Genomic DNA, 25,603 nt, shown 5'->3' with positions numbered 1-25,603 from the left:
TTTGCCCCCTTGAGCATTTTAACCCCCCCTCCAAAGAGCAGGCAGCAAATCGTAAGTAGAAGTGAGGGCAGAGAGAGGGCAGTGGCGACAGCGGAGGTTACTGGGCATGCTCAGTTCGGGCGCGCATGCTCAGTGCAGCCAAAGTAGCGAATCGGGAGCGGTTCATGTTTCTGTCGTTACAGCTGTACCGCGGAGGTTACTGGGCATGCTCAGTTCGGGCGCGCATGCTCAGTGCAGCCAAAGTAGCGAATCGGGAGCGGTTCATGTTTCTGTCGTTACAGCGGCAGGATGCTGGAGATCCAGCTGGACGATGGCGGCGTTGGAGGGTACCCGGGGGACGATTACTGCTCGGGCTCGGTGATGTCGGAGCGGGTGTCAGGCCTGGCCAACAGCATCTACCGCGAGTTCGAGCGGCTCATCCGCTGCTACGACGAGGAGGTGGTGAAGGAGCTGATGCCGCTGGTGGTGACGGTGCTGGAGAACCTGGACTCGGTGCTCACCGACAACCAGGAGCACGAGGTGGAGCTGGAGCTGCTGCGGGAGGACAACGAGCAGCTGCTCACGCAGTACGAGCGCGAGAAGGCGCTGCGCAAGCAGGCCGAGGAGGTGAGCCTGGGCCGCTGCTTGCCACCGCCTGCGGGCCGGGCCGCGCCGGCTACCCACTCGGAGCGGGGGAGGGCTCTGCGCCAGCAGCTGGGGGATGTCTCCAGGGATCGGGATGGGAATGGCCTGCGCCAAGACGCCACCCTAGTCAGGGAGCCCGCACCACCCTGGAGCCCACACTCCCTTATCCTCGGCACCCGGCCATCTCCGGGGGGCAGCCAGGCGCCTGCCGAGACCGCAACCAGGGTCTCTCTCATCCCTAGCGCGGACACGACATCCTTTCCCAGAGACTCCCCCCCGGGCATCCCGAATTCTTCACCCCACAGCTGGGGGCTGACTCAGCCAATTTGCTCCTCCCACCCTAGAACTCCGTTTTCGGCCCCAGTACAGCTGGGATGGGAGAAGAGGGGATGGGGGCCAATTACTCTTTGAGGAGCGCAGCGCCATGGCGCAAAGGCATCTGGCATGTTCTGGTACCAGTAGCGGGATGTCATTGCTGCATTTAGGGTGGGAACTCTCGTTTGTAAACATTAAAGAGGAGCCAGGAGCTCAAGTTGCTTGTTGTGGGGCAGTGCTTTAAATGGTTGGGGTGATGCAAGTGGAACTCCGTGGATTTCATTCTTGCCTGAGCCACTCAAAGGGATTGACAGCTCTGAGGTTTGGTTTAGGGTGAGGTGACTTGATCATTTGGGTGTATTGTCAGTCTTTTAACAGTAGGCTTGTTGTTGTGTCATATCGGGTGAGTCCTATATTATAGGGGGCAGAACTGTTCTGTGGACTGGCCATAGGCAAGGCAGGGGTAAATCTTTTCTCTTATGTCGGCAGGCCCTGGTTCCTATCTCCATTAAGTCAAATGTTAGCCTGTCAAAGTGTCTTCATTCCAATCTCTAATAGTGATTCTCCTCCCTGCCCCTCACATCACATTAGCATGCAATATGGACAGACGTGGGGGGGTGGTGGTGGTGAAGGCAGGACAGGGAAAAGCAATGGTGATTGTAAGGAAGCTTGACATGCAGTGGGAAGACTTAATACTTCTGAAATATCTTTCTACAAGAACACTTTGTTCTACAGCTAGGGTGCTATCAATGTGTGGCATACATGATGTATTTTTAAGTGTTGACTCTTACCTGTGATTAGATATACTCCTGATTGCATTGCTCCAGAGCCATAAATGTTCTTCACAGCTGTGACCTTACATGCCCTGCAAACATATCCTGGAGATTTTACCTTTCTTGAAGTGAGATAAGATCAATCAGAAAATGGTATTTTCCTTTGTTCCCAAATCTAGGATTGTATTGTGTATGTAGGCAGGCTCCATTGAAGATAAGTATGAAAGTAAACAAAGTTGAGAGGTCAGCATTTGATGAAGCTTCTCTGTTATTAAAATAATTGTTGCCAATTTAAAAGCAAGAAAGAGGAGAATAAACTAGCAAAAAAAGTAACAGGTTCTGTGAATTTGAAGAATTTAATTTAAAAAATGACAACAAAAGAAACCACTTGGAACATATGCTGCTAATATTTGTTTCTGATTAGAACAAATAATTTTTAAAAATCAGTTTACTTTTTATACTTCACTCAATTTGGTTTGACAGTGGTGGTCCATGTCACTTCATTAAGCTAGTGCACTAGCAGGCTACACAGTGCTGTAATGTTTGGAAATGCTTTTAAATCTAAACAATAAGCTGTTAATTTGAAATAAAAACAACTTTCTCAAGATATTGGTCTCTAATTCCATGAATTTATTTTTACCAGACCTACACTTTGGGCTTTAATAACATGGCTTCTGCAACCCAAAAATGTAAGGTTTGCTGGCTGTCAGTTCCACTCTTATCTTACTCATGTCTAGTGCAGTGCAATTAAGTTGATGGGGAACAGCCTGGAAGTAGCTCATGAGAGAGACAATCACCTGGCTGAAAGAGGAGCAAAATTCCTTGATCACTAAGACCCAACAGGACCCCAGGAGGGAAAGAATAGCTCACTTCCACACCTCCCTCTTGCTGCCTGTGCTCCTGCCACTACTAATTCCAAGAGTGGCTCCTCAGCTTTCACAGGCTCATCCAGGCACTTCAAGGGGCTGTGGAGCCTTTTGAAACAGCAATCTCTGAGCTGTAAGGAATGAAATCCACACAGTTGCATCAGCCCTCTTTCTCCCTCACAACAGTCAAGTGATTGTCCCTTAATTAACCCAAGATCGTGTGGATTATTTTTTACCATTTTGTAGATTAAGAATCAAAAAAGGATTGAGAGTCATTGACCTAGAGTCTGATTTGATAAGTTACCAATGAGAGGATACTTAATGCCTATGATTCTTGAATTCAATGATGATATATAGCATAGTGGAATATTTAATTAGAAATATCCTTCTTGTAGTGTTGAAAGTTCGCAGCTCTGATAAATCTTAAATTTGGTTTTGGTGTTGTATTTTGATGATTTCCAGACTGCATTTAAGCTCCTGAAGCTGTTCCTGGCTTTACTGATTTTGTTCCGGATATCCTGGCTTGTTCCACCATCCTGGCTGATGGTGCTGCCCAAGTATGTGAATGTTTCTACATTGATGAGAACATAATCCTCTATCCGTACTGGTGATAATGAGGCAATATTAAAGATCATGATATCTGTCTTATTGCGGTTGATTTTCAGTCAAATTTGCTGGCTGAATGCATTGAATGGAGTTGAGGTTTTTTTGTATATGGTATTGGGTATGTGATAGAAGAGCGACATCATCTGTGAAGTCCAGGTCTTCAAGGGATGAAGTGCAGAATGCTGGGGAATGAGAAAGTATGACATGTCCAAACTGTCTTCATTTCATACAACCTACCTCAGAAAAATCCTCCGTAATCTTTTGGCCCAGAACAATCTCAAACCAAGATTTATTGACACAGTGCAGCCAAGAGGATCTGAGCACCATCATTTCCAGGGAGCGTTGGAGATGGATCGGTTATGTGCTTCGGATGGAAACTGATTCCATCACCAGAGTAGCAATAAGATAAACACCTGAAGGCAAGTGAAAATGAGGCTGTCTGAAAACAACATGGCGAAGAGTGGTGGAAGCCAAGCTGAAAAACCTGAGGCACAGCTGGGGAACAATTGAAAGACTTTCCAGAAACAGACAGGAGTGGAGAAGCATTATCACTGCCCTAAACGCCAGAGGCATAATAGGAACATGATGATGACGATGATCCTTCTTGTATCTGGAATGACTGTAAAGGAGAACCTCTCAAACTTGTACATATGACTAGGAGTCTCTTGTCAAATACTAAATTGTGCAGCCTAGAGTAAATGAATCAAAGCAATAGTCCTTTGTTTTGATAGTTTAGCTTCAATTATTTAGTAATATAATTGGTTTTTATAAATGCACGTAGTGGTTGAAAAATGAGTCTGAGTAACTCGAGGCTTCACTGTGTGGGATACTTTCTTATTAAATCTTTTCAAGGTGGAGAGAGAGTTTCACTCTTGATTTATAAAATGGGAAATGTCCATAAATCTAATATTTTGGAATGGTTGTGACACAATCACTATTGAAGTACAGTAATTATGATCAAGGGGAATACAGGAACTAATTTATGGTCTGATCCTCAACCATTGAAGTCAAAGGGAATTTGCTTTGATTTATTGGGCATGGGAGGATAAGGTTTAGTTTATACTAAGTCCCCGCAAGCCAGTGGAATGTCAATAGCTGGTTTCCTGGCAGGAAGAATAGAGAAAGCAATCATAGCAGGATGCTTTTTTCCTAGGTTAAAAAAAATTGCTTATGATAATTGCTTATTGCTCATTCTTATGCATGACTGAATGAAAATGAAAAATTCTTTGCAGAGAGAATTGCAACAAATAGAGCAGTAGAAACCAGGTTTTTTATAAGAACAAACCAAAAGAAATCCTTCTCCCTTCCCCTAACAAATAGTTTGCATAGGGTAGACAGCCTTTCCTTACTGCTGTTTCCTTGGACCTACTTCCCAAACACTCTTTACTAGGAAGTGCAGCCAATGATGGGTTACTTGAGCTGCAGTGGTAAAGGTCAATTAGTTTTATGGAGAATTTTACTGTGATAAAAGCAGTCATAGAGTGTCAAAAGTAAAAATCACTTATTTTCTCACATGGCTGGCCATTACATAGCAGTGTGCATAATAACTGGAGGAAGTCAGTACCTCATAATGTATTTAGCATAGTTTTAGATATGCCAAAAGAAAGTTTAGTGCCATTGTCTTAAACCAGAGAAAACTGAACTGTTAAGAACTATAAACATGGTGGGCAAGAACTTCCTGTTAAGGGGTTGTAACATGAATCTGCTAATGTGAGCTGCCTTGTCAGATTAAATGACAGGGTTGTTCTTAGGGAACTGGGTTGAGTCCCAGTCTTGACTTATCTCTGTATATTAATACCAATTAATACCGTTAAATTGTCATTGAGATTTTGGGGGTGGGAGGGATGAAGATCTGACCTGTTAATTTTTCTGTAGTCTCATGTCAAAAAACCTCTCTGTTCCAAGTATTTTTGATCAGTTTATGAAGATGAAATTAACTAAAATCAAATGGACATTATGCTGGGATACATAAATAATGCATCTTGCGCCTTCTGTTAACTATGACAGCAGTACCAACCAACCTTATTATCAGTGCTGTGGTAACAGAAAATGATGGCATACCAACAAGACTTTCTTGGCATAATGTGTAGACTGAAGTTGTTAAACTACTTTAATGTCACCTCCACTCAAGACATCATAAAAATATTTTTGTATGAGAACACTTCCATTCTCAGTCTAAGAGGATATTATGGGCATGTGTTTTTAAAATATTTGCCAAAAGCTAAACAGACCTTCACTTTCAATTGCATTACAAGGCTTTAGATATAGATTGATTCATTTTTTGTTTTACTTGTCCTGAAATGGGAAGTGGAAGCGCCCCAATACATGGATAGGAAAACAGAAGCTTCAGTGAAATTAGGCAGTATTGGCAATTCTTGTGATTTTTATGGCTCAATTTACAATATTTGGTGGTATTCTTAAAATCCCAGCTGCTGGAGTTGTGTGATTACATGGCAATCCCAGTTTATTTATTTATTTACTTGTAAGTTAAGTCTAAGTTTCTGGAGCTCATGAGGTTGTGGAGAAAAGCTTGAACATGTGACCTCTAGACTAGAGGCTTAAAAACCAGAAGGCAAATACAAAACCCCTCCAATTTAATTATTTTAATCTCATTATTTTTTGAGGCTGACTAATGATTATCAAATGCTTGGGATTGACACTACTGCTGTAAGTATCTCTGCTGTACTGCCCCAGGGTATGCTAGGAAGACTCTTTTCTTCCTTCTGTTGAAAAGCACCGCGCGCGGTCCCTAAAAAGTGCTACATTTGGACACTGCTCATTTCTACACTGAAATAAGTAGGACCTGTAAAGATCACATTTGGGCCCTCAATCTGTGTGTTATATTTTTTTATATATATAACTAAAGAGATGGGGTCAGTTGGTGTACATCAGTACAGCTCCATTGAGGTATGGAGCTGTGCTGATCTATCTGAGGAGCTGGCCCATTGGCCTGATGTTTATGTGAAAACTGTTTCCAGTGAATTTTAAACACTGCTGGGGAAGATTAGCCACTGCAGCATTTTATTAATTAGCAAAGTGAAACTGAAAATAAACTAGTCTCTGGGCAATGGCTATGCTGAGAGAAATGTGAACAAATAGCATGAATCCTAAAGACATACTATTGAGACAAGCTGGGGGAGGTAATAGTTTTTATTTGACCAGCTTCTGTTGGTGAGAGAGACAAGCTTTCATGCTACACAGATTTCGTCCAATAAAAGTTATTACCTCATCCACCTTGTGTCTAATATCCTGGGACCAGCATGGCTACAACACTGCATATAAAGATTTATACTAGATCATTCATGTTCCACTTTTAATCTTTTTAAACTATGTCCCCCACTTAATTTTACAGTTTGGTATGAACTTTAATTATCTCATACTCAAGAAAAATGTGTGCATTAGTATCAAAATTATATCACATAGAGTTACTTCATCCTGCTTTCAGAGATTTAGAGTGTTGGCCAACTTTGTTGAGTGTAAGTCTTCTCCCTAGAAAAGTGCTTGGAGCTGAGGGTATCATAACTACATCTTTTCCTTATACCACTGGTTAAAGCCACTTGAACTGCATAGAATAGAACTCAGACTGGCACATATCAATGATAGATCTAACTTTCCAGGAAAAAGCTTTTATGCTCTGCTCTCTTGACTGAAGTTCAAGGTCTATAAGCAGCATCCATTGGAAAACTGCCACCAAAAAAAATCCATTTTGATTTTAAATGAGCCATCTCAGCAATTGTGACTTCGTATTTCTGAACAATAAAGTTCTCTTTTTGTCTAATCAAACTTCCAAGCTGCTACATTTGAAAGGTTTTGTTTGCATTAGCTAAACAAGGATTAGTTTAATCCTTTGCTTTTAACTTTAGGAGTCAGGCTTGAAATACCTGCTGAAAACTCAGCTATTTGTATGGTGCATTACATGCCCTTTAACTCACTCCCAGAAACGTTCTCCCAGCCAAGTTTCAAAGATTTCTCCTACTTTCAAAGCCTCTGTTAGATCTGACAGTGGAGCTGGTGAGGACTGCTCCAGTGTGGGTCTGTGATGTTTTCCCTTCTATTAGCCCTAGAGCCTGTTAACAAGTTGATTTTAAAATATAGTAGCTTCCAGCGGGCTATCTTTGAGACCTCCTCTTGACTTCTTGTGTGTGTTTCTGTGCTCTGGTCCCCTCAACCTTTTTAAGGGTCTAGGATGGTGATTGATTGAGCCTTCGCAGGGGTTGCCACTAATATGCAACCCTTATGCATCTGGCCACCATTCCTTCCTAGTTCCCCTCAGCCAATAAAAATATTAATTTTCAGACATGGCATTTAAGATTTTCCCCATCCTCCTCTTTCTTTTTAAAAAACAAACTCTTCGACTATTGAATATTTTATTCTTATGTGATGTTTTATGATATTTCATTTGTTTGTTTCTAAATGTTTGTGAGGAAAAATATAAATGTATCGTTAAATCCTGTTGGAGACTGGCCTGCGGTTACTATAGGCCAGATTTTCAAAGATATTTAGGTGCCTTAAGATATGAATAGGCTCTTAGTGCAATTTTCAGAAGTGCCTAAGCAAGTTGGCAGCTTTTGAAAATCCCACTAGGCTCCTATCAACATCTGTAGGTGCCTAAATACCTTTTGAAATATGGCTCTACCTGCCCTGTTGAGGGATGCTTTTAAACACTGTCTTTCCTATCCCCACACACTAATTTTCTTGTAAGGTGTCTAGGAGACAGTAAAAAAGTTTGTCTATCAGATTGCAGCTATGCTGTGTACTCAAGGATCTGTTTCTCTCCCTTGTGACTTTTTTTCTTAATTGTCTGTTTTTTTTTCTGTTTCGGTGATATGAATCTCACAGTCTAAGAAAGAACTTACTCTTTTCCCACCCTGCAATCTGACCTCAGAAATAGTTGCTTGATGGAAATTTCTGCAGATTGGTGATCTCATACCACAAAAGAAGAAAAACATTCTAGCAGACTCTAGATAAAAAGAGACTCGGCCCATCATACTATACTAATAACTATGTGTGGTTCCCTTTATATTCTTCAGGCCCCTATTCACCTGCTCCTGATGGTTGCAGGCATTGACATGAGTGAAAATAAATAAGTGAAACGGGTGCATTGAATTTCACCCACTCAATGAGCAGCACAATCTCTGTGTTTATACTGTCTTTTGAGTTCTTTTGTTAAATGTTATTGTTTTTAATATCTTTTTAGTCTTTAAACAGGGTAGCTACTGATCCTGGAAATTTCTAGGAAAATACTGAGAAATTTCTCTGAGACTATTTTTTTCCTTGCTGAATATATAAATATTAAATTTCTCAGTTACAGCACTTTCCATCTGACTTGTTATAGACTTCAAATGTAAGCAGATTTTGTGACCTGCCCCTTCAACTAATCAGAAATAAAACTGAGTATGACTGTGTGGCTATAATGCGATGGTAGAAAAAATTCCAAGTGTTGATCAGGTATTTAACATAGTATCTACCTATCTGTCCCTCTTGTCAGAACTGTATTTGGTTTAGAGCTGATGATTATGTTATGATTACAATTCAATACTGAATTCAATAAATACAATCTGATTCAATTAAAAAAACAACAACCTAGTTCCCTGGAAATCCTGCAATTTCAAATTCAGACCTCAGTAAACATTCAGTGGAGGTAAAATGTTTCATTTTCCCCTTTCATCCAACTTATGTTGTGGGCAAGTAAGAGTAGTAACCATTCCCTTTAGCAATAACAAACATAGAGTCAATAGTGTGATACCAACATCAGATCATCTGTTGCGTTAATGTCAGTTACCTTTTGCTTTTTTTCTTCTTTATCCAGGGTAAAACAAAGCAATCAAACTATTTCCTCTTCTTCCTCAAAAGATCATAGAATCATAGAATATTAGGGTTGAAAGAGAGGAGGTCATCTAGTCCAATCCCCTGCTGAAAGCAGGACCAACACCAACTAAATCATCCCAGCCAAGGCTTTGTCAAGCTGGGCCTTAAAAACCTCTAAGGATGGAGATTCTACCACCTCCTTAGGTAACCCATTCCAGTGCTTCACCACTCTCCTAGTGAAATAGTGTTTCCTAATATCCAACCTAGACCTCCCCCTCTGCAACTTGAGACCATTACTCCTTGTTCTGTCATCTTCTACCATTGAGAACAGTCTAGATCCATCCTCTTTGGAACCCCCTTTCAGGTAGTTGAAAGCAGCTATCAAATCCCCCCTCATTCTTCTCTTCTGCAGACTAAACAAGCCCAGTTCCCTCAGCCTCTCCTCGTAAGTCATGTGCCCCAGCCCCCTGATCATTTTCATTGCCCTCCGCCGGACTCTCTCCAATTTGTCCACATCCCTTCTGTATTAGGGGGACCAAAACTGGATGCCTTACTCCAGGTGTGGCCTCACTAGTGCCGAATATTGGGGAATAATCACTTCCCTCGATTTGCTAATACAGCCCAATATGCCATTGGCCTTCTTGGCAACGAGGGTACACTGCTGACTCTCATCTAGCTTCTCATCCACTGTAATCCTCAGGTCCTTTTCTGCAGAACTGCTGCTTAGCCAGTCGGTCCCCAGCCTGTAGCGGTGCATGAGATTCTTTCTTCCTAAGTGCAGGACTCTGCACTTGTCCATGTTGAACCTCATCAGATTTCTTTTGGGTCAATCCTCCAATTTGTCTAGGTCACTCTGGACCCTATCCCTACCCTCCAGCATAGCTACCTCTCCTCCCAGTTTAGTGTCATCTGCAAACTTGCTGAGGGTGCAATTAATCCCATCATCCAAATCATTAATAAAGATGTTGAACAAAACTGGCCCCAGGACCAACCCCTGGGGCACTCCGCTTGATACCGGCTGCCAACTAGACATCGAGCTGTTGATCACTACCCCTTGAGCCCGATGCAGTGATGTTACTCAGCTGAAAGTAAATAAAACAAGATATGCTCTCCCCTCTGTGAGGACAAGTGTGGGGGCAGGTTACTGGCTTAAGGATTGTCTGGAGCAGCACTGGAAGAAGCAGCTTTTAAATTGCTTCCTTTCCTTCTTTCTCTTCTGTCTGCTTGAGGTGAAAGGAGAGATCACCTAAAGCAGCTTGGGAGCAACATCTACCCTCTCCAACTCTCCATTATGTGTTTCAAATACCTGACTTGGTCTTATTTATATCCTTGTTTGTGCACCATCTGATCAGAGAGGACAAAATTAGCAGAACTTGGATGAGGTTTATGTGTGGGACAAAAATGGGGACTTTAATTGAGTTTGGCAACAGTGTAATGTCTTGTTAAACACAGAACACCCTGGTTTGCTCTCTGGGCCTTGGTCTCCCACTGCCTGACTAAACAAGCCCAGTTCCCTCAGCCTCTCCTCGTAATTGGAGCAGCAATTTTCAGCCCACAGCCTGCATGCAGCCCAGTTAGCACACAACTGCAGCCCAGCTCAGCTTTGTGCTAAAGGCTGCCCACATGCCAGGTCTGCCAGGTTCCTGGCTGCCTGGTGAGGAGGGATCTGGGCTGCCGGCCTGCCCCATGGAGTTGGGGGTCTAGGGCTCCTGGCCTGCCCAGAAGCTCCAGGGGCTGGGGCAGTTGCATGGTGGGAATCCAGGGCAGGCAGGTGGGATCCAGGGCAGCTGCGCAGCGGAGGGCATGGTGGGGGTCCAGGGCTGGGGCTCAGGTAGCACATTGTGAACTACATCTGCATCCCACAGTGTGTAATACATTGAGAACTACTGGGCTAGAGGAAGGTTACTAGTGGAGTTCCTGTGGGATCAGTCTTGGGACCAGTCATATTTAACATTTTTATTACCGACCTTGGCACAAAAAGTTGGAGTGTGAAAAAATTTGCAGATGACACAAAGTTGGGAGGTATTGCCAATATGCAGGAGGACTGGAATATCATACAAGAAGATATGGATGACCTTGTAAATTGGAGTAATAGAAATGGGATGAAATTGAATAGTGCAGAGTGCAAGGACTAACAAGAAGAATTTTTGCTATATCCAGGGACGTAATAGTTGGAAGTGACATAGGAGGAGAAAGAGCAGGATATTTTTGTTGATTGCAGGATGACTATGAGCCGTCAGTGTCATACGGCTGTGAAAAAAGACGAATGTGGTCCCGGGCTGCATAAGGTAACGTATTTCCAATAGAGATAGGGAAGTGTTAGTACTATTATACAAGACGCTGGTGAGACCTCATCTGCTGTACTGTGTGCAGTTCTGGTCTCCCATGTTTAAGAAAGATGATTTCAAACTGAAACAGGTGCAGAGAAGGGGTATGAGAATGATCTAAGGAATGGAAAACCTACCTTATGAGAGGAGACTCAACAAACTTGGCTTGTTTGGCCTAACCAAAGAAGGCTGAGGGGAGATGTGATTGGTCTCTATAAATACATCAGGGGAGGGATAAATACCAGGGAGGGAGAGGAGTTATTTAAGTTAAGCACCAATGTGGACCCCAGAACAAATGGATATAAACTGGCCATAAACAAATTTAACTTGAAATTAGGTGAAAGTTTCTAACCAGCAGAGGAGTGAAGTTCTGGAGCAGCCTCTCAAGGGGAGCAGTGGGAGCAAAAAACCTAACTGGCTTCAAGATTGAGCATGATAAGTTTATGGAGGAGATGATATGACAGGACTGCCTACAATGATGTGTGGCCAATAGTGTCTTTCTGTAGCAAAAATCCCCAACGGCTGGAGACAGGACACTAGATGGGGATGACTCTGAGTTATGACAGAAAATTTTTGACCAGGTATCTGGCTGGTGGGTCTTGCCCACATGCTCAGAGTCTAAATCAGGGGTAGGCAACCTATGGCACGTGTGCCGAAGGTGGCACGAGAGCTGATTTTCAGTGGCACTCACACTGCCTGGGTCCTGGCCACCGGTCCGGGGGGCTCTGCATTTTAATTTAATTTTAAATGAAGCTTAAACATTTTAAAAACCTTATTTACCTTACATACAACAATAGTTTAGTTATATATTATAGACTTATAGAACGAGACCTTCTAAAAATGTTAAAATGTATTACTGGCATGCGAAACCTTAAATTAGAGTGAATAAATGAAGATTCGGCACACCACTTCTGAAAGGTTGCCGACCTCTGGTCTAAATGATCACCATATTTTGAGTCTGGAAGGAATTCCCCCCCCCCCCCACCCCCCCCCAGGTCAGATTGGCAGAGACCTTGGGGGTTTTTCATCTTCCTCTACAGCATGGGGCACGGGTCATTTGCTGGTTTGAACTACAGTGAATGGTGGATTCTTTGTAACTTGAAGTCTTTAAACCATGATATGAGCACATCAGTAACTCAGCCAGAGGCTCAGGGTTTATTACAAGAGTTGGTGGGTGAGGTTCTGTGGCCTGCAATGTGCAGGAGGTCAGACTAGATGATCATGATGGTCCCTTCTGACTTTAGTAAGAGTATCTGAGTAAGAATTTACATTACAGTTTTAAACCTAACCAGTGGCCCTTAAGTGACTTGTCACAAGATGTCAGAGCATGTTAGTATTAGAGCTGAGTGGGTCTCATATTTATTTAATTTTCTTTCGTGTTATAGGAACTAGATACAATGTTCCTGTCAGAGATTTCTAAGTTATTATCTACAAAAAACCTAGAGTTTTCAGTTTTCCAAGTATCCCCTGGAATCACAGTTAAAGTTGCCCCTCCACCCTCCAAAAAATCTGAAATGGCACCCCTGTGGGCAGGCATGGAATTTGCCCCCCCCCACGCGTGGCCCCATTCGCCTGACTGGCGCTGCCCCGCAAATATAGAAGTCAAACTATGCCTAGGATTCAGGACAATCCTGTACGAAGTATAGATGAAAGGTTTATTAAATGCTGCGAAGAGGCTGATACATTAAGGAGTTTTTTTCTTCTTAGCCTCTTCCATGAATCCCCATTTTTGAGGTATTTTATTTTTAACTTGATGCTGTCTATCTCCACCTTCCATTTCAGTTAAATTAGCTGTTGTTAAACTTAATAGTCTCACTAAAGTCCCGTGGGACTGTTCCTTAGTTGGTAAAATGTCCTCCACTTTCTACTAGGCATAGATGGTGGATTTTCTAATGTTTTTTGTGTTCTCTCAGTTTCAGTGACCTGAATTTGGACTAAAACTTAGTTGCCTAGTTCTGGAATCATATGATGTTTCTCTGGAAGAGAAGGTGGATGTTTCTGTAATAACAAGGCAAAGCTATGACCCTAAACCCCTGCTATGTAAGAGCTGGTATTGTAGCAGAAATAGATAGCTACACCTGCTGGGAATCTCAGAAGAAAAGCTCTATTGGATTTGATCAGAATACCTTGCAGTTGCCCAGTAATCTTAGGGCTGTTTCTTGCAAGAGCTGTGCAATTACTGAGCTTTTTTTCTGTTGGACCTGAAATGTTAGGGCACAGTATGACAGTACATGCCACATATTTCTTATATTATAAATTCCCTTTTGCAGAAGAGGGAGATTGAGATGTTTGCTGAAAGGGGAGGAAAAAGAGATTGGGAGAAATAGATAAGGGGAGAAGAGAGTGACTGTCCCAGCAGGCCTCTTCCTATTATTCTTTTCTTGTATGAGCCTTGGAACTCCTCCACTATTATAACCCATGTGGAAAATGTGTGGGTGAGTACACTAGCGTTTCACCTTTAGGGTATGTCTACGGCAATTAAACACCTATAGCTGGCCTGGGTCAGCTTGCAGGACTTGGGCTATGGGGCTGTAAAATTGTTGTGTAGATGTTAGGGCTCAGGTGGGACCCCATGATGGGGGTGGGTCACAGAGACTGGGCTCTAACCTGAACCCAAACGTCTGCCCAGCAATTTTTAGCCGTGCAGCCCAACCCCTGTGAGCCTGAGTCAGCTGACCTGGACCAGCTGTGGCCATGCTACAGGTCTTTTATTCCAGTGTAGATGTACCCTTGGAGGCCCCAGGTTCATTTCTTCCTGGTGTTAAAAGTGAAATGGGCTTGGAGTAACTTTACCCTTAATCACCATTGTTCACCTTCAAAAAACCCCCACCACACAGCTGAACATAATTGTCACTCTTTGCTCAGGTGAACTCCAGACTGAAGTGCACTGGCAGAGCTGCATGAGGTGTCAAGACTAGACTAGAAGGGAGCACTACCAGCCATGATCAAAAAGATGTTGGTTAAGTTGTGAGGGAAAGCTTTCCTCTCTACCCACTTACGCTATGTCTGGCTCTGGCTAGTGTGGCTGTCCCCTGGCTTTAAGCCATGACCCAGAAAAGCATGGAAGTGTGATCTTAACTTCAGGCACATCAGCAATTCCATTGATTTCAATGAGACTACTGATATGCTTGAAATTATGTATATGGTTAAGATTTGTGTTGACTCGGGGCCTTAATGAAGGTTAAATTCACCCAATATTTAAAAGTTACAATGCAGAACATTAAGGTTTCTATGTACAGAGGAAAGTGAAATAGATGTTCAATTATCACCTCAAGTTTCTAAAATTTACAAGACTCTAAAGTTGACTGTTGACAGGGCAAATCTTAAAACCCTATCAAATTCTCCAGTTAAGAAATTGTTACCTTTTTATTCCAAGACACTCATTTAACTGACTTACTGTAAGAGTCTGAAGAAGTTCAGGGTAGGTCTAATAATTCATGTAAGGTCTGAGGCTCATGTGGGAGTGAGATCTGGATGGCTTAATTGCATTATAAGCAACTTTCTTTTAAGCGTTTTAAATCTGCAGGAGATTTACATGCACTGTCCTACTGCTCTTGTTTGGTAAAGTAGAAAGATGAGGGGAGCTTGCAGTTAGGTAATAGGAGTCTAGCGATCTGAGATACTTGCTCATTTAATTTTGATTTGCAATGAGAAAACAACTGCAGCTAATGTGCGTCTGATCTTTTGAAGATCTTCAGAAAGGCTGCTAGTGGTTAAAAGCACAGGACTGGGAGTAAAGGAGTCTGGATTATTTTTCTGGTTCTGCCACCAACTTTCTTCCAAGTGCGCCCCGCTCTTGCTCCATCTCTTCTTGCCCCTGCTCCTCCTCCTCCCCTCCAGCGCCTCCTGCCTGCCGCTGAACAGCTGAGCAGCAGGTCCACCGACAGGGGAGACAAAAAGGGCAGGGACATTAAAGCACCATGGCAGCGCTTTATGGACGGTCCTGTGCTGTGGCAGCACTGGGCCGCCGACCTGGTGGGGCAGCAATGTTAAAGTGCTGCTATTCAAAGGACCCTGCAGCGCTTTAAGGTCCCTGCCCCTTTTGACCCCCCCTTGGCTGCCGATGGACGGGGTGGGCAAAGGGAGCAGCTGCCCTGGGGCCGGCAATTTAAAAGGGCCCAGGGCTTTGTATGCCGCTACCGCAGCAGTGGTGTCTGGAGCCCTGGGCCCTTTAAATTGGCACGGGAACCCCGGGCAGCACGGACCAGGCGGCCTGGAAGGGCTGGCTGGGGGATGCTGACCCCTAGCCCCACCCCTTCCACCCGAGGCCCCGCCCCTTCCGGGGGCCAGAGCCGCCCCCACCCTGTACCGGTAAGTATCCTGAGTTACTTTCACCCCTGTGTAGTGGTAGTAATGTTTTTATTAGACTACACATTTGAATTTATATTCTTGCAAAGCATCATTAACAAATAGGCCTGCAGTATCTGGTACGCTGTGAATACGTATGTAATCCTAGATAATTATACATGTGTGTATATATAGGTATATTAAGATATTTCAGCATGGCCCTCTTAACCCACGGTCCGTTAACACGTGGTCGTGACGGCTTGACTCCCGACATCCGCACGTAAACGGGTCTGTACTGTATTTGTCCTGCCTTCGGTGGATATGGAGAACAATTGATCACTTTCCTCTTTATTTCAATCTTTTGAAGACTCTTATCAGGTCCCCCCCTCAGTCTTCTTCTCTCAAAACTAAACATGCCCAGTTTTTTTAATCTTTCCTCATTGGTCATGTTTTCTAAACCTTTCATCATTTTTGTTTCTCTCTTCTAGACATTCTGTAAGTTGAAGTGAAAAGTGTGATAAGATTTACCTCATTGGCTGCTCTCAGTCAGAATTTTCTTGCTTTGATTGTGGTTGGGATTGTAAAGTGATACCATCAACTTAAAAATCACGCTTTGTCTGAAAATTATTTACCTACAGTTGTATGTGTACACTCTCTCTCTCTCTCTCACAGACACACACACACACTTGTATTATTATTGTTCTTGTGTACCCAGCCCTGCCCCCAGTTGTGGCCCTGCGCCTGGTAATCTGCTTGCATGGACAAGAAGTCACAGCACTGCAGCTGCACTAGTGCCACTGGTTCTCCCATCTGGACCCATCCCCAGCCTCGTTGTGGCGCCGCACCTGGCCAGGGGCCTGACTACCTGCCACCACCATGGCCTGGCTGAGTCTCCGACCCTGACCCCTGCCTCCAGCCTTGGCCCTGGCCATGGCTCCGTTCTTGGCCTGGGGCCGAGGCTGTGTGGGGGAGGGCCTGGCTGCTCCAGAACCACCCCCAGCTGCAGCCCCCTTACCCTGTCCACGTTCCCACCCTCCCCTGCTCTGAGTCGTGTCCCTGGCTCCGTGGGCGTGGACAGAGGTAAGGGAGGGCATGACGCTCAAAAGTTTGGAGACTGCTGCGCTAACAGATCTCCTCAGCAGGTCTTTCTCATCTCGCCACAAGTGGTCACTCCACCCAGAGATGGTCAGTGTGATCTTCCAGAAGTGGGGGACTCCCCAGGTGGACCTGTTTGTGTTCTGGCAGAACAGGAAACATCACCAGTTCTGCTCTATTTGTGGGCTTACCATAGGTTCCGTATCCGATGCCTTCTTACTTACATGGATAGGGATGTGATGGTACCTCCCATAAGGCTTTATGGAAATATGCTTATGAATGTATATTATGCTACATATGCCATGTAACATATCTCTGTAAAGGTTATGATCTAATGAATGTATTAATCCTATTTGTATGCATGTATAATTTTTGTATCCAAAGTTAAGAATATTGGCTGCGTATTGGCTTAATTATTAAATAACCTTAGTAGAGCATTTGATCAGTTCCAGGGCTGCCCAGGGAGGGGCAAGTGGGGCAATTTGCCCCGGGCCCCACAGGGGCCCCGCGAGCCCTGGCCTGGCGGCAGTCTGGATCTTTGGCGGCATTTTGGTGGCGGGGGGCCCTTCAGTGCTGCCGAAGACATGGAGCAACTGAAGGGCCCCCCGCCGCCAAAATGCTGCCGAAGACCCGGACCGCTGCCAGGTGAGTACAAGGGCTGCAGCTCCCCTGATTTGCCCCAGGCCCCCTGAATCCTCTGGGCGGCCCTGGTCAGTTCTTGGAGAAAGGAATGTTGAAATTAAGTACCTGATCAAGAAACACTTAAAGGACAATGAATCTTGGAATACTCCAATCCACATAAGAAGTCTACTTGAGGACGTTCAAGGTAGCATGTGACCCATGGCTGCTACCTGGTAGAAACTGTGAGTCATGCATGGACATGTGACTTGCCCAGGTGACTCCAGAACTCCATCTTGAGCTGGACTTTGCATAGGAGAGAGGAGAAGGTCTCCACCCACAAGAAAGAGTCTGTTTTAAGTCCGTGGGAGACCCCTCCATAGTGTCTTCAGCTGGCTAAAGAGAGAGCCTCTCCACCCCCCAGGATACTTAAAAGAAACTGGGACAAAGGACAGTGACTGCAAGGGGTGTGAGTGATTGCTGGACCCAGGCTAAAAGGAGATTAGTCTGTAAAAGGGAGCATTCTGGAACTGGTGAGGATCTTATCTGTATTCAGTTTGATTAGACATAGATTTGTGCATTTTATTTTATTTTGCTTGGTGACTTACTTTGTTCTGTCTGTTACTACTTGGAACCACTTAAATCCTACTTTCTGTATTTAATAAAATCACTTTTTACTTGGTAATTAACCCAGAGTATGTATTAATACTTGGGGGGGGGGAGCAAACAGCTGTGCATATCTCTCTATTGGTGTTATAGAGGGTGAACAATTTATGAGTTATTATAACAGAGTTATTTGGGTTTAGACCCCACTGGGAGTTGAGCATGTGAGTGTTAAAGACAAGAACACTTCTGTTAGCTGCTTCCAGGTAAGCCTACAGCTGTTAGGGGATGTGATTCAGACCTGGGTCTGGGTTTGCAGCAGGCTAGTGAGTCTGGCTCAAACCAGGCAGGGCACTGAAGTCCTAAGGTGACGGGGCAGGAAGGCAGGGGCACAGGTAGTCTTGGCACATCCGTTGGCAGCTCCCAAGGGGGGATTCTGTGATCCAACTCGTCACAAAGGACACTACTATATGCCTTTCTACTGGTACCATTGGTTCACAAAGTCTTCTTGAAGATCCAGTGAACAGGGCAAAGGTAATCCTGATAGCTCCGGCCTTGCCACGCCAGCAGTGGTTCAGCACGCTGTTAGAGCTTTCAATTGCAACCCCATTAGAGCTTTCGCTCTGGCCAGACTTACTCTCATAGAACTCCGGCCTTTTGCTGCACTGGAATCTAGTGTCCCTGCAGCTGATGGTGTGGCTGCTGCAGGGCTGAATTCAGAGGAACAAGCATGCTTGGCGCAAGTTCAGCAAGTCCTGATGAGTAGCAGAAAGCCCTTCACCAGGGCGACCTACCTAGCCAAATGGAAGTGCTTTATATATTTGGTCTTGGACCAGAACCTTTTCTCCTTCCACATTGGACTACCTGCTACATTTCAAGCAACAAGGCCAAGGCCTCTTGTCAATTAAAGTTCACCCGGCGGATATCTCAGCCTTCCACCCTCCGGTCCAGTGTAAATCAGTCTTCTCTCATGACACGACAGTCAGGTTCGTAAAAGGTCTAGAGAGACTTATTCTCAAGTTTGTGACCCTATTCCACCTTGGGACCTGAACCTGGTGCTTTCAAAGCTCCTGTGTCCCCCCCCTTCAAGCTGTTAGCTTCTTGTTCGCTGCTGTCCTCTTGTGGAAGGTCTCTTTTCTGATGGCAATTACTTCAGCCTGAGGAGTCTCCGAAATTAGATCCGAACCCCCCTGTACGGTGTTCTACAAGAACAAGGTCTAGCTGCAGCCCCACCCAGCCTTCTTACCATAGGTGGTGTCACAGTTCCACATTAATCAGGACATATTTCTTCTGGTGTTCTTTTCAAAAGTTCACAAACCCAGCAAGGAGTGCAGGTTGCATACTCCAGATGTTAGGTGGGCCCTGGCCTTCTACATCAAAAGAACCAAACCCTTCCATAAGTTGATACAGCTCTTTGTTGCAGTGGTGGAGAAGATAAAAGGTTGGCTGGTTTCGTCTCAGAATCTCCTGCATCAGGTTCTGCTATGAACAAGCAAAACTGTCACTGCTGGCAATTGTAACTGCCCTTTCCACCAGAGCATAGGTCTCATAATCAGCCTTCTTCATGTAGATGCCGATTCAAGACATCTGCAGAGCTGCTACTTGGTCCTCAGTCCATACCCTCACGTCCCATTACGCCATCACCCAGCAGGAGCAGAATGCCAGCTTCAGCAGAGCAGTGTTGCAATCAGCATGTCTGTGACCTCTGAGTTCACCTCCACGGGATACTGCTTGTGAGTCACCTAGCATGGAATGGACATGAGCAAGCACTCGAAGAAGAAAAAACGGCTACCTACCTTTCGTAACTGTTTTTCTTCAAGATGTGTTACTCACGTCCATTCCATGACCCGTCCTCCTTCCCTGCTCTTGGAGTTGACCACAAGAAGGAACTGAACGGGTGCAGATCTGGGAGTGCCTCATAGACCGGCGCATGAACGCGGCTCTCAAGGGGGCACCAGAGCCGGCCCTATGGATACCACTAAGGCAAAAATCTCAGGCAGCCATGCAAGTGAATGTGCACGCACCTAGCATTGAATGGACATGAGCAACACATCTTGAAAAACAACAGTAGGTAACTGTTTTTTATGGCTACCATTAGGATAGGTGCTACCGACTGCAGTTTGAGAAATGCTGCACTAGTATATTGAGCTTGTGCTCAAGTTACCACAGTGAACATTTTTGTAGTCCTTTAAGCTGCAGGGTTTAAAGAGAGATGGAAGCTTTTATTACTTGTGTGAACTACAGAGGGTTTACTTGGGTTCATTGTACACTGACACACACAGTGGTTGCTAATGGTTACATGCATTTTAAAAGTGTTAGAGACTGAGCAAAGTTTAGCCACAGTGGCAATAAATTGCTGTCAACAGGTCAGGCTGAACTCAGTAAACCCCAAAGATGGAACGATCCTATTCCTTTCTGTACCTCCAGCACTTCATCATCTGTTACTTCAGAAAAACATCACCAAGCATGAATTAAACCTGAATAGTTTGTAGCAAAGTGGTGAATACCCAATTGGGATTTGATATGTATGATTTCAGTTAATCCGAAAGTGTTTGGATTAATTGAATATTTTTTTCTCAAAGTAGCACAAATATCGTAAAGTGTGCTAGGGGTGCCAAGCTGTGCCCTTTTGTGGTCCCACATGCTGGGGCGTTGATATGCATTCAGCATCCAACAGATTCTGATAGTGAATGTTTAGTTGGCAACATTCCCAGAAAAGTGGGGTGTGACACGCTGGCACCGCAGTATTCACCCCTGTCATGTAATTAGGATATGTTTTGCACAAAGTATGCCTTGTGAGGTATCATTCTAAAAGTCTTGATCTGCTAGACAGTAATATCTTCTTGGATTGTATGTGCAATCATTGTATGTGAAGTTATGAGGTTTGGCTATGTATGTGTTACTGAAACATGTTTTAAGGTTGAAAACACCCACAAGCAGCCTTTCAGATACAACAGTAAAAAGGCCACACAAGGTTAATGTCTTAGTGAGGAAATGCACACAAGCACGAGGATTACCCCAGGAACCGTGTACAATAGAAACCTCTCAGATAGCACTACACAATGGGAACTGTTTGACCCAGGTCACAGCAAAAGAGCGATAAGAAGATAAAAGGGGGGAAATGACATCATAATGGGACCTCACTCTCCCTACAACAACATACCTGGAAACACCTGAGGAACAAGGATTGAACTGTGAGAAGTGATGGTACTAAGCTAGAGGGATTTCTAGCCTGTGTATGAAACCAGGTACAGAGCCAAGGCATCTTGTGTTGTGTCTTAAGAATCTGCCAGCCTTTTTTATCACTCAGGGTGAGAATTTGCTACTGAGATCCAATTTTTTTAGTATATTAAGCTTAGATTGTGTTTTTGTTTATTTGCTAGGTAATCTGCTTTTATCTATTTATTATCCCTTATAATCACTTAAAATCCTTTTGTAGTTAATAAACTTATTTTATGTTTTAATGTAAACCAGTAAGCTTTGACTGGCGTGCTTGGGGAGAATCTCTGCTTGGTTAGCACAAGTGTGCATTGTTCTCTTCACATTGAGGGAGAGGCAGACTGGTATTAAACCTGAATACTGGCCAGATTTGACCAGAGCAGGATGGTACTGCTCTGGGGTCCTGGGCTGGGAAGCTGGGTGTGTCCCTGCCTGTGTGAATGCTGGTGAAAGTGCAAGCTTGGAGGGCTTTGCAATTTGTCACAGCAGCACAATGTGAGAAGGAGCCCAGGCTGGTGGGTCAGAGGGCTCAGTGGCACCCCAGTTCCAAGTGGCACCCCGGGGGGCGGGAACCCATCACACCTAGTAGGTTCTAATACTGTAAGGAGGGTTCATTTGACTGCATAGTTAAATTTCCTGGCATCAAATCCTGTCTTGGAAGATCTTTTGGTTAGTGAGGCATCTCTGAACCTAGTCTGTTCATCGGATTGGGGTTTTGGAAGAGAGAAGTAATGGGTATTGAGTGGACTGCACCAGAGCCCCTTTCTAAACTCTAGTGATTATTTAAATGCATATTCTCAATCACCCCAATACAGCTTTGCATTTTACTGTGAAATCCAAAACCATTAACTGAATTTAACAGATGTAAATTGCAAATGCTTCTTAAAACAAAATATTAAAATCACTTCTGCCTTTATTTACCTGCTGAGTACAGGTTTTTGTATTTTCTTTTCAAGAGTGGAGGGTGTATCTGTTTAAATGAGTGCAGGGAATGTTGTATTGCGTGCTTTGAAAACCTTTAGCTTTCACAGCGGAAACAGTAAGTAGGTCTGAATTTCCTCTGTTTGATGTAAATCAAAGTAACTCTATGGAAGTTAATGGAGTAAAAACTATGAGAGAAGAGAATTAGTCCCTTAATTTTGTTCTTAAATATTGCAAGGTAAGTGAAAGAGAAACTCGTGTTCATATATTTTGTTGAAAAAGTATATACAGTTCAGCATTTAAATGTTTATTTTGTTAATGATTTAGGATCTTTAATGGCTTGTTAATTTTTGTAAAGCTGTGTAGTTCACCTTTGAACAAGCAGCTGCATCAGTTTTGGTCAATGGAGCATTCTGAATGCTCATAAAGAGGGAAGCACATTTTTCCCTGTATCAGGCTGTTAATAGCAGTTGAAATGGAAATTGTCTCAAAATGGCATGATTTGGGGGTTCTCTTTCTGATTGTTAAAGGAAAAAGATGAAAATTAAGTCAGTGCTCCAGCACTGCTGGTGTCTCAGATGATGTCATAATTTGGCTGTACAAGAACCACACTGAGAGGCTGAGCAATGCGGATTTGAATTCCAAATACTATACAATAGACATCTACCTGGTGAAAAATTAATCTCTGTGTTATGACCCATGGGTCTCAAACCCAGGTCTGTAGGATTCATACGAGTAGCTGCACCCCAACCCGCCACTTGGCAACCTGCTGACAATCACTTACCTGGGACACATGAAGCTCAGCCCCAATGTGAGGCTTCACCCCTGAAGTCCAATTGCTGAAGTCCCAGAATGGCTGACAAGGCTGCTGGCCCTACTTAAACCAGCATCAGGAACAGGAAGCTGTCTGAACTGGGCTCCACCCTGCTCTGGACTGTGTGCCTTGTGCTTCCTGCCCCTGCTCTCCCAGCTTGATTTCCTGGCATCCTGAACCAGCTTGACTCCTGGTATCTGAGTTATGGTTCATATAGAACAGTGGTCCCCAACGCGGTGCCCGCGGGCGCCATGGCACCTGCCGGGGCATTTATGTGTGCCCGCCTAGTGCCCAGCAGGGGAGAGAAGCTGCGGCCCCTTGCCTGACGGGGACAGAGAACTCAGGCTGTGGGCGCCGGTGTTCTCTGTCCCCGGCAGGTGCGGGGCCGCGGCTTAAGCCAGAGAGAAGCTGCAGCCCCACGCCTGCCGGGGACAGAGAACTCCGGGGCTGCAGGCTGCGAGCGCCAGTGTCTCTGTCCCTGGCAGGCACGGGGCTGCGGCTTCGAAGCCGGAGAGAAGCTGTAGCCTCGCCCCTGCCGGGGACAGAGAACTCCAGGGCTGCAGGCTTCATTCTATGTTAAAGTAAGAATAATAAATATATTTGACCAGCAATGTCAACAATGTTTTATTTTTTTTAAAAATAAATAAGATGAAAACTGTTTATGATATTTATTTTGTAGATAAAAAAGAGCAAATTCACATGATAAGGTGAAAGAGTAATTGCCGAATAATTTAATTAATACCTTTTACATGTAAAATTACCCTTTTTATCTTATGGATTCCTATATTATGTAATATTAAATATGTTTTTCATATTATTTCATGTACAAACAGAAAATAAGCCTTGAAAAATTGTTGGCGCCTGCCGCACTCTTCTGAAAACATGAATGTGCTACTGGCCACAAAAAAGTTGGGGACCACTGATATAGAAGGTCTGCAAGGTCCCAGGTGGAACTCTTAACTACAGCACAACATTAGTGTGAAATGTGAGGGCATGTGTTCACTAGCAATGTTCCTGACCTCCAGCTTGGCTCCTACCTCTGATTCTCTGGTTTCTGACTTGTGGTTCTGATCTCCAGTTTGTCTGCTGCTTCTAGCACCAGCACTGGGGCTCCCCTACTACAAGCTGAAATCACTAAGAGCTGAAATCACTAAAAAAACTAAAGTTACTAAGAGCTGAGATCACTGAGTGCTGTGTTAACTAGTGGGGGAGCCTGAAGCTATATTGCTAAGCGACTAGTGGAGCGGAGGACAGCTGGAGCGGCTCATGGGATGGCTGGTGGAGCGGAACAGCTGGCAGAGCGGAGCAGTTTGTGGGACGGTTGGAGTGGCCCACGGAACAGCGAGTGGAGCTGAGCAGTTTGCGGGGACGGCTGGAGGAGCGGAGCGGCTGGTAGAGCGGAGCAGTTCATGGTGAAGGCGGAAACAGAACCCCACAGAGAGGCGGGGCAGTCGGCCTCGGACCACACCCCGCGTGCCCCCCCTTTTCACCCAGGCTGGAGGGGTAAAACTCTGCAGATAAACTTTTGAACTCTGGGGCTGCACTGACCTGGGACGGAGACTTTTGGGTTGTGGGACTTTTGGGACTTTGGGTGATTTTTGGGTTGCTGGACTCAAGAACCAAAGGGAAAGGACATGGCCCAATTTGCTGGGGTGGGTCTTTGCTCATAGTTTGGTCTATGAACTCTAGTTGTGGTGTTTTCCCAATTTAATGCTGATGTCGTTTACCTCATGTTATTACACATTTTCTGCTACACTGAGACTCTGTGCTTGCGAGAGGGGAAGTATTGCCTCTTCGAGGCGCCCAGGGTTGTGTGTAACATTTTCCCAGGTCACTCGGTGGGGGCTCGAGCTGGTTTTGCATTTCGTTGTTGGGAGGGGACCCCTATGTACTGAACCTGGCCCTTGCTGCTATCAACTCGGCCTGGCAGAAGGGTTACATATGTAACTCCAAAGACTCTACTTGATTTACTCTTGGTGTGATATGATGGTTTATGACTGTATGTCACTATATTTAGTCAGTGTCTTTCCGTGGCATACTCCAGTAAAGGAAAGACACTGTGTAATAGAAAGATGCCAGTGGACTAAGTTACGGGTGCCTTGTAACCAAGTTATTTTTTGCCTTAAAATGATTTTATGCCAGATATTTTTTTTCCTTTTAAAGCTTCTGTTGTGTGAGTCATTGCTGATTATGGCATTTTAATCCTGGATTATTACAAACCGTTTGACTAATTTTTATATGCTGCAGGGTGACCATATTTCTCAAAGAGAGAATGGGACACCCCCAGCCGCTTGCCTGAGGCCCCTCCTCACCCCGCGAGTCTGTTGCCTACCACTGGAATGCTGAGTAGGGCCCCCTCAGCAGTCTGTCACTGGAACATTGCAGGGAGCTCCCTGTCACTGGAACCATGCCAGGGCCCTGCGGGCTGCCAGCTCCAGAGTCCCGCAGCCCCTAGGGCTGAAGCAGAGAATGTTACGGAGGTCTCTGGAAGTCACGGATTCCATGACTTCCGTGACCTAAACATAGCCTTAACTATAACTCGTGTATATTTTGATGAGAAATGTCCTATAGAGCCTGTTGCATATATGTAATCTCACTTAGGGGTTGCATGAATGCAGATGGATAAGACATGGCCCATTGTGTGTAATGTGTTGCATTTTGAAACAAACTGTAATCTGTGGTTTGAGTGTGTGTGCATTTTTTGTGGGACCAATTTAAATATTAATA

At 44.5% G+C, this 25,603-nt stretch overlaps 1 protein-coding gene across 23 annotated transcripts in view; it reads left to right on the top strand.

Moving 5' to 3' along the window:
• The first annotated feature begins 215 nt into the window (after positions 1 to 215).
• MAPK8IP3 (mitogen-activated protein kinase 8 interacting protein 3) overlaps positions 216 to 25,603 on the top strand; it is a 184,096-nt gene continuing 158,708 nt past the window's right edge. For 10 of the 23 annotated variants that reach the window (XM_039493047.1, XM_039493054.1, XM_039493045.1 and 7 more), the window contains exon 1: positions 216 to 606. In XM_039493047.1, coding sequence (XP_039348981.1) covers positions 289 to 606 — 318 coding nt within the window. In that variant the 5' untranslated portion in view covers positions 216 to 288. The remainder of the gene's footprint in view (positions 607 to 25,603) is intronic. The other 13 variants (XM_039493061.1, XM_039493058.1, XM_039493057.1 and 10 more) reach the window with 2 other exon arrangements.

Source organism: Mauremys reevesii, linkage group 10 (assembly GCF_016161935.1).
Source record: "Mauremys reevesii isolate NIE-2019 linkage group 10, ASM1616193v1, whole genome shotgun sequence".
Taxonomy (NCBI): Eukaryota; Metazoa; Chordata; order Testudines; family Geoemydidae; genus Mauremys; species Mauremys reevesii.
Note: the sequence above shows the minus strand (reverse complement) of the source record. Positions and strands in the feature narration are given on the sequence as shown.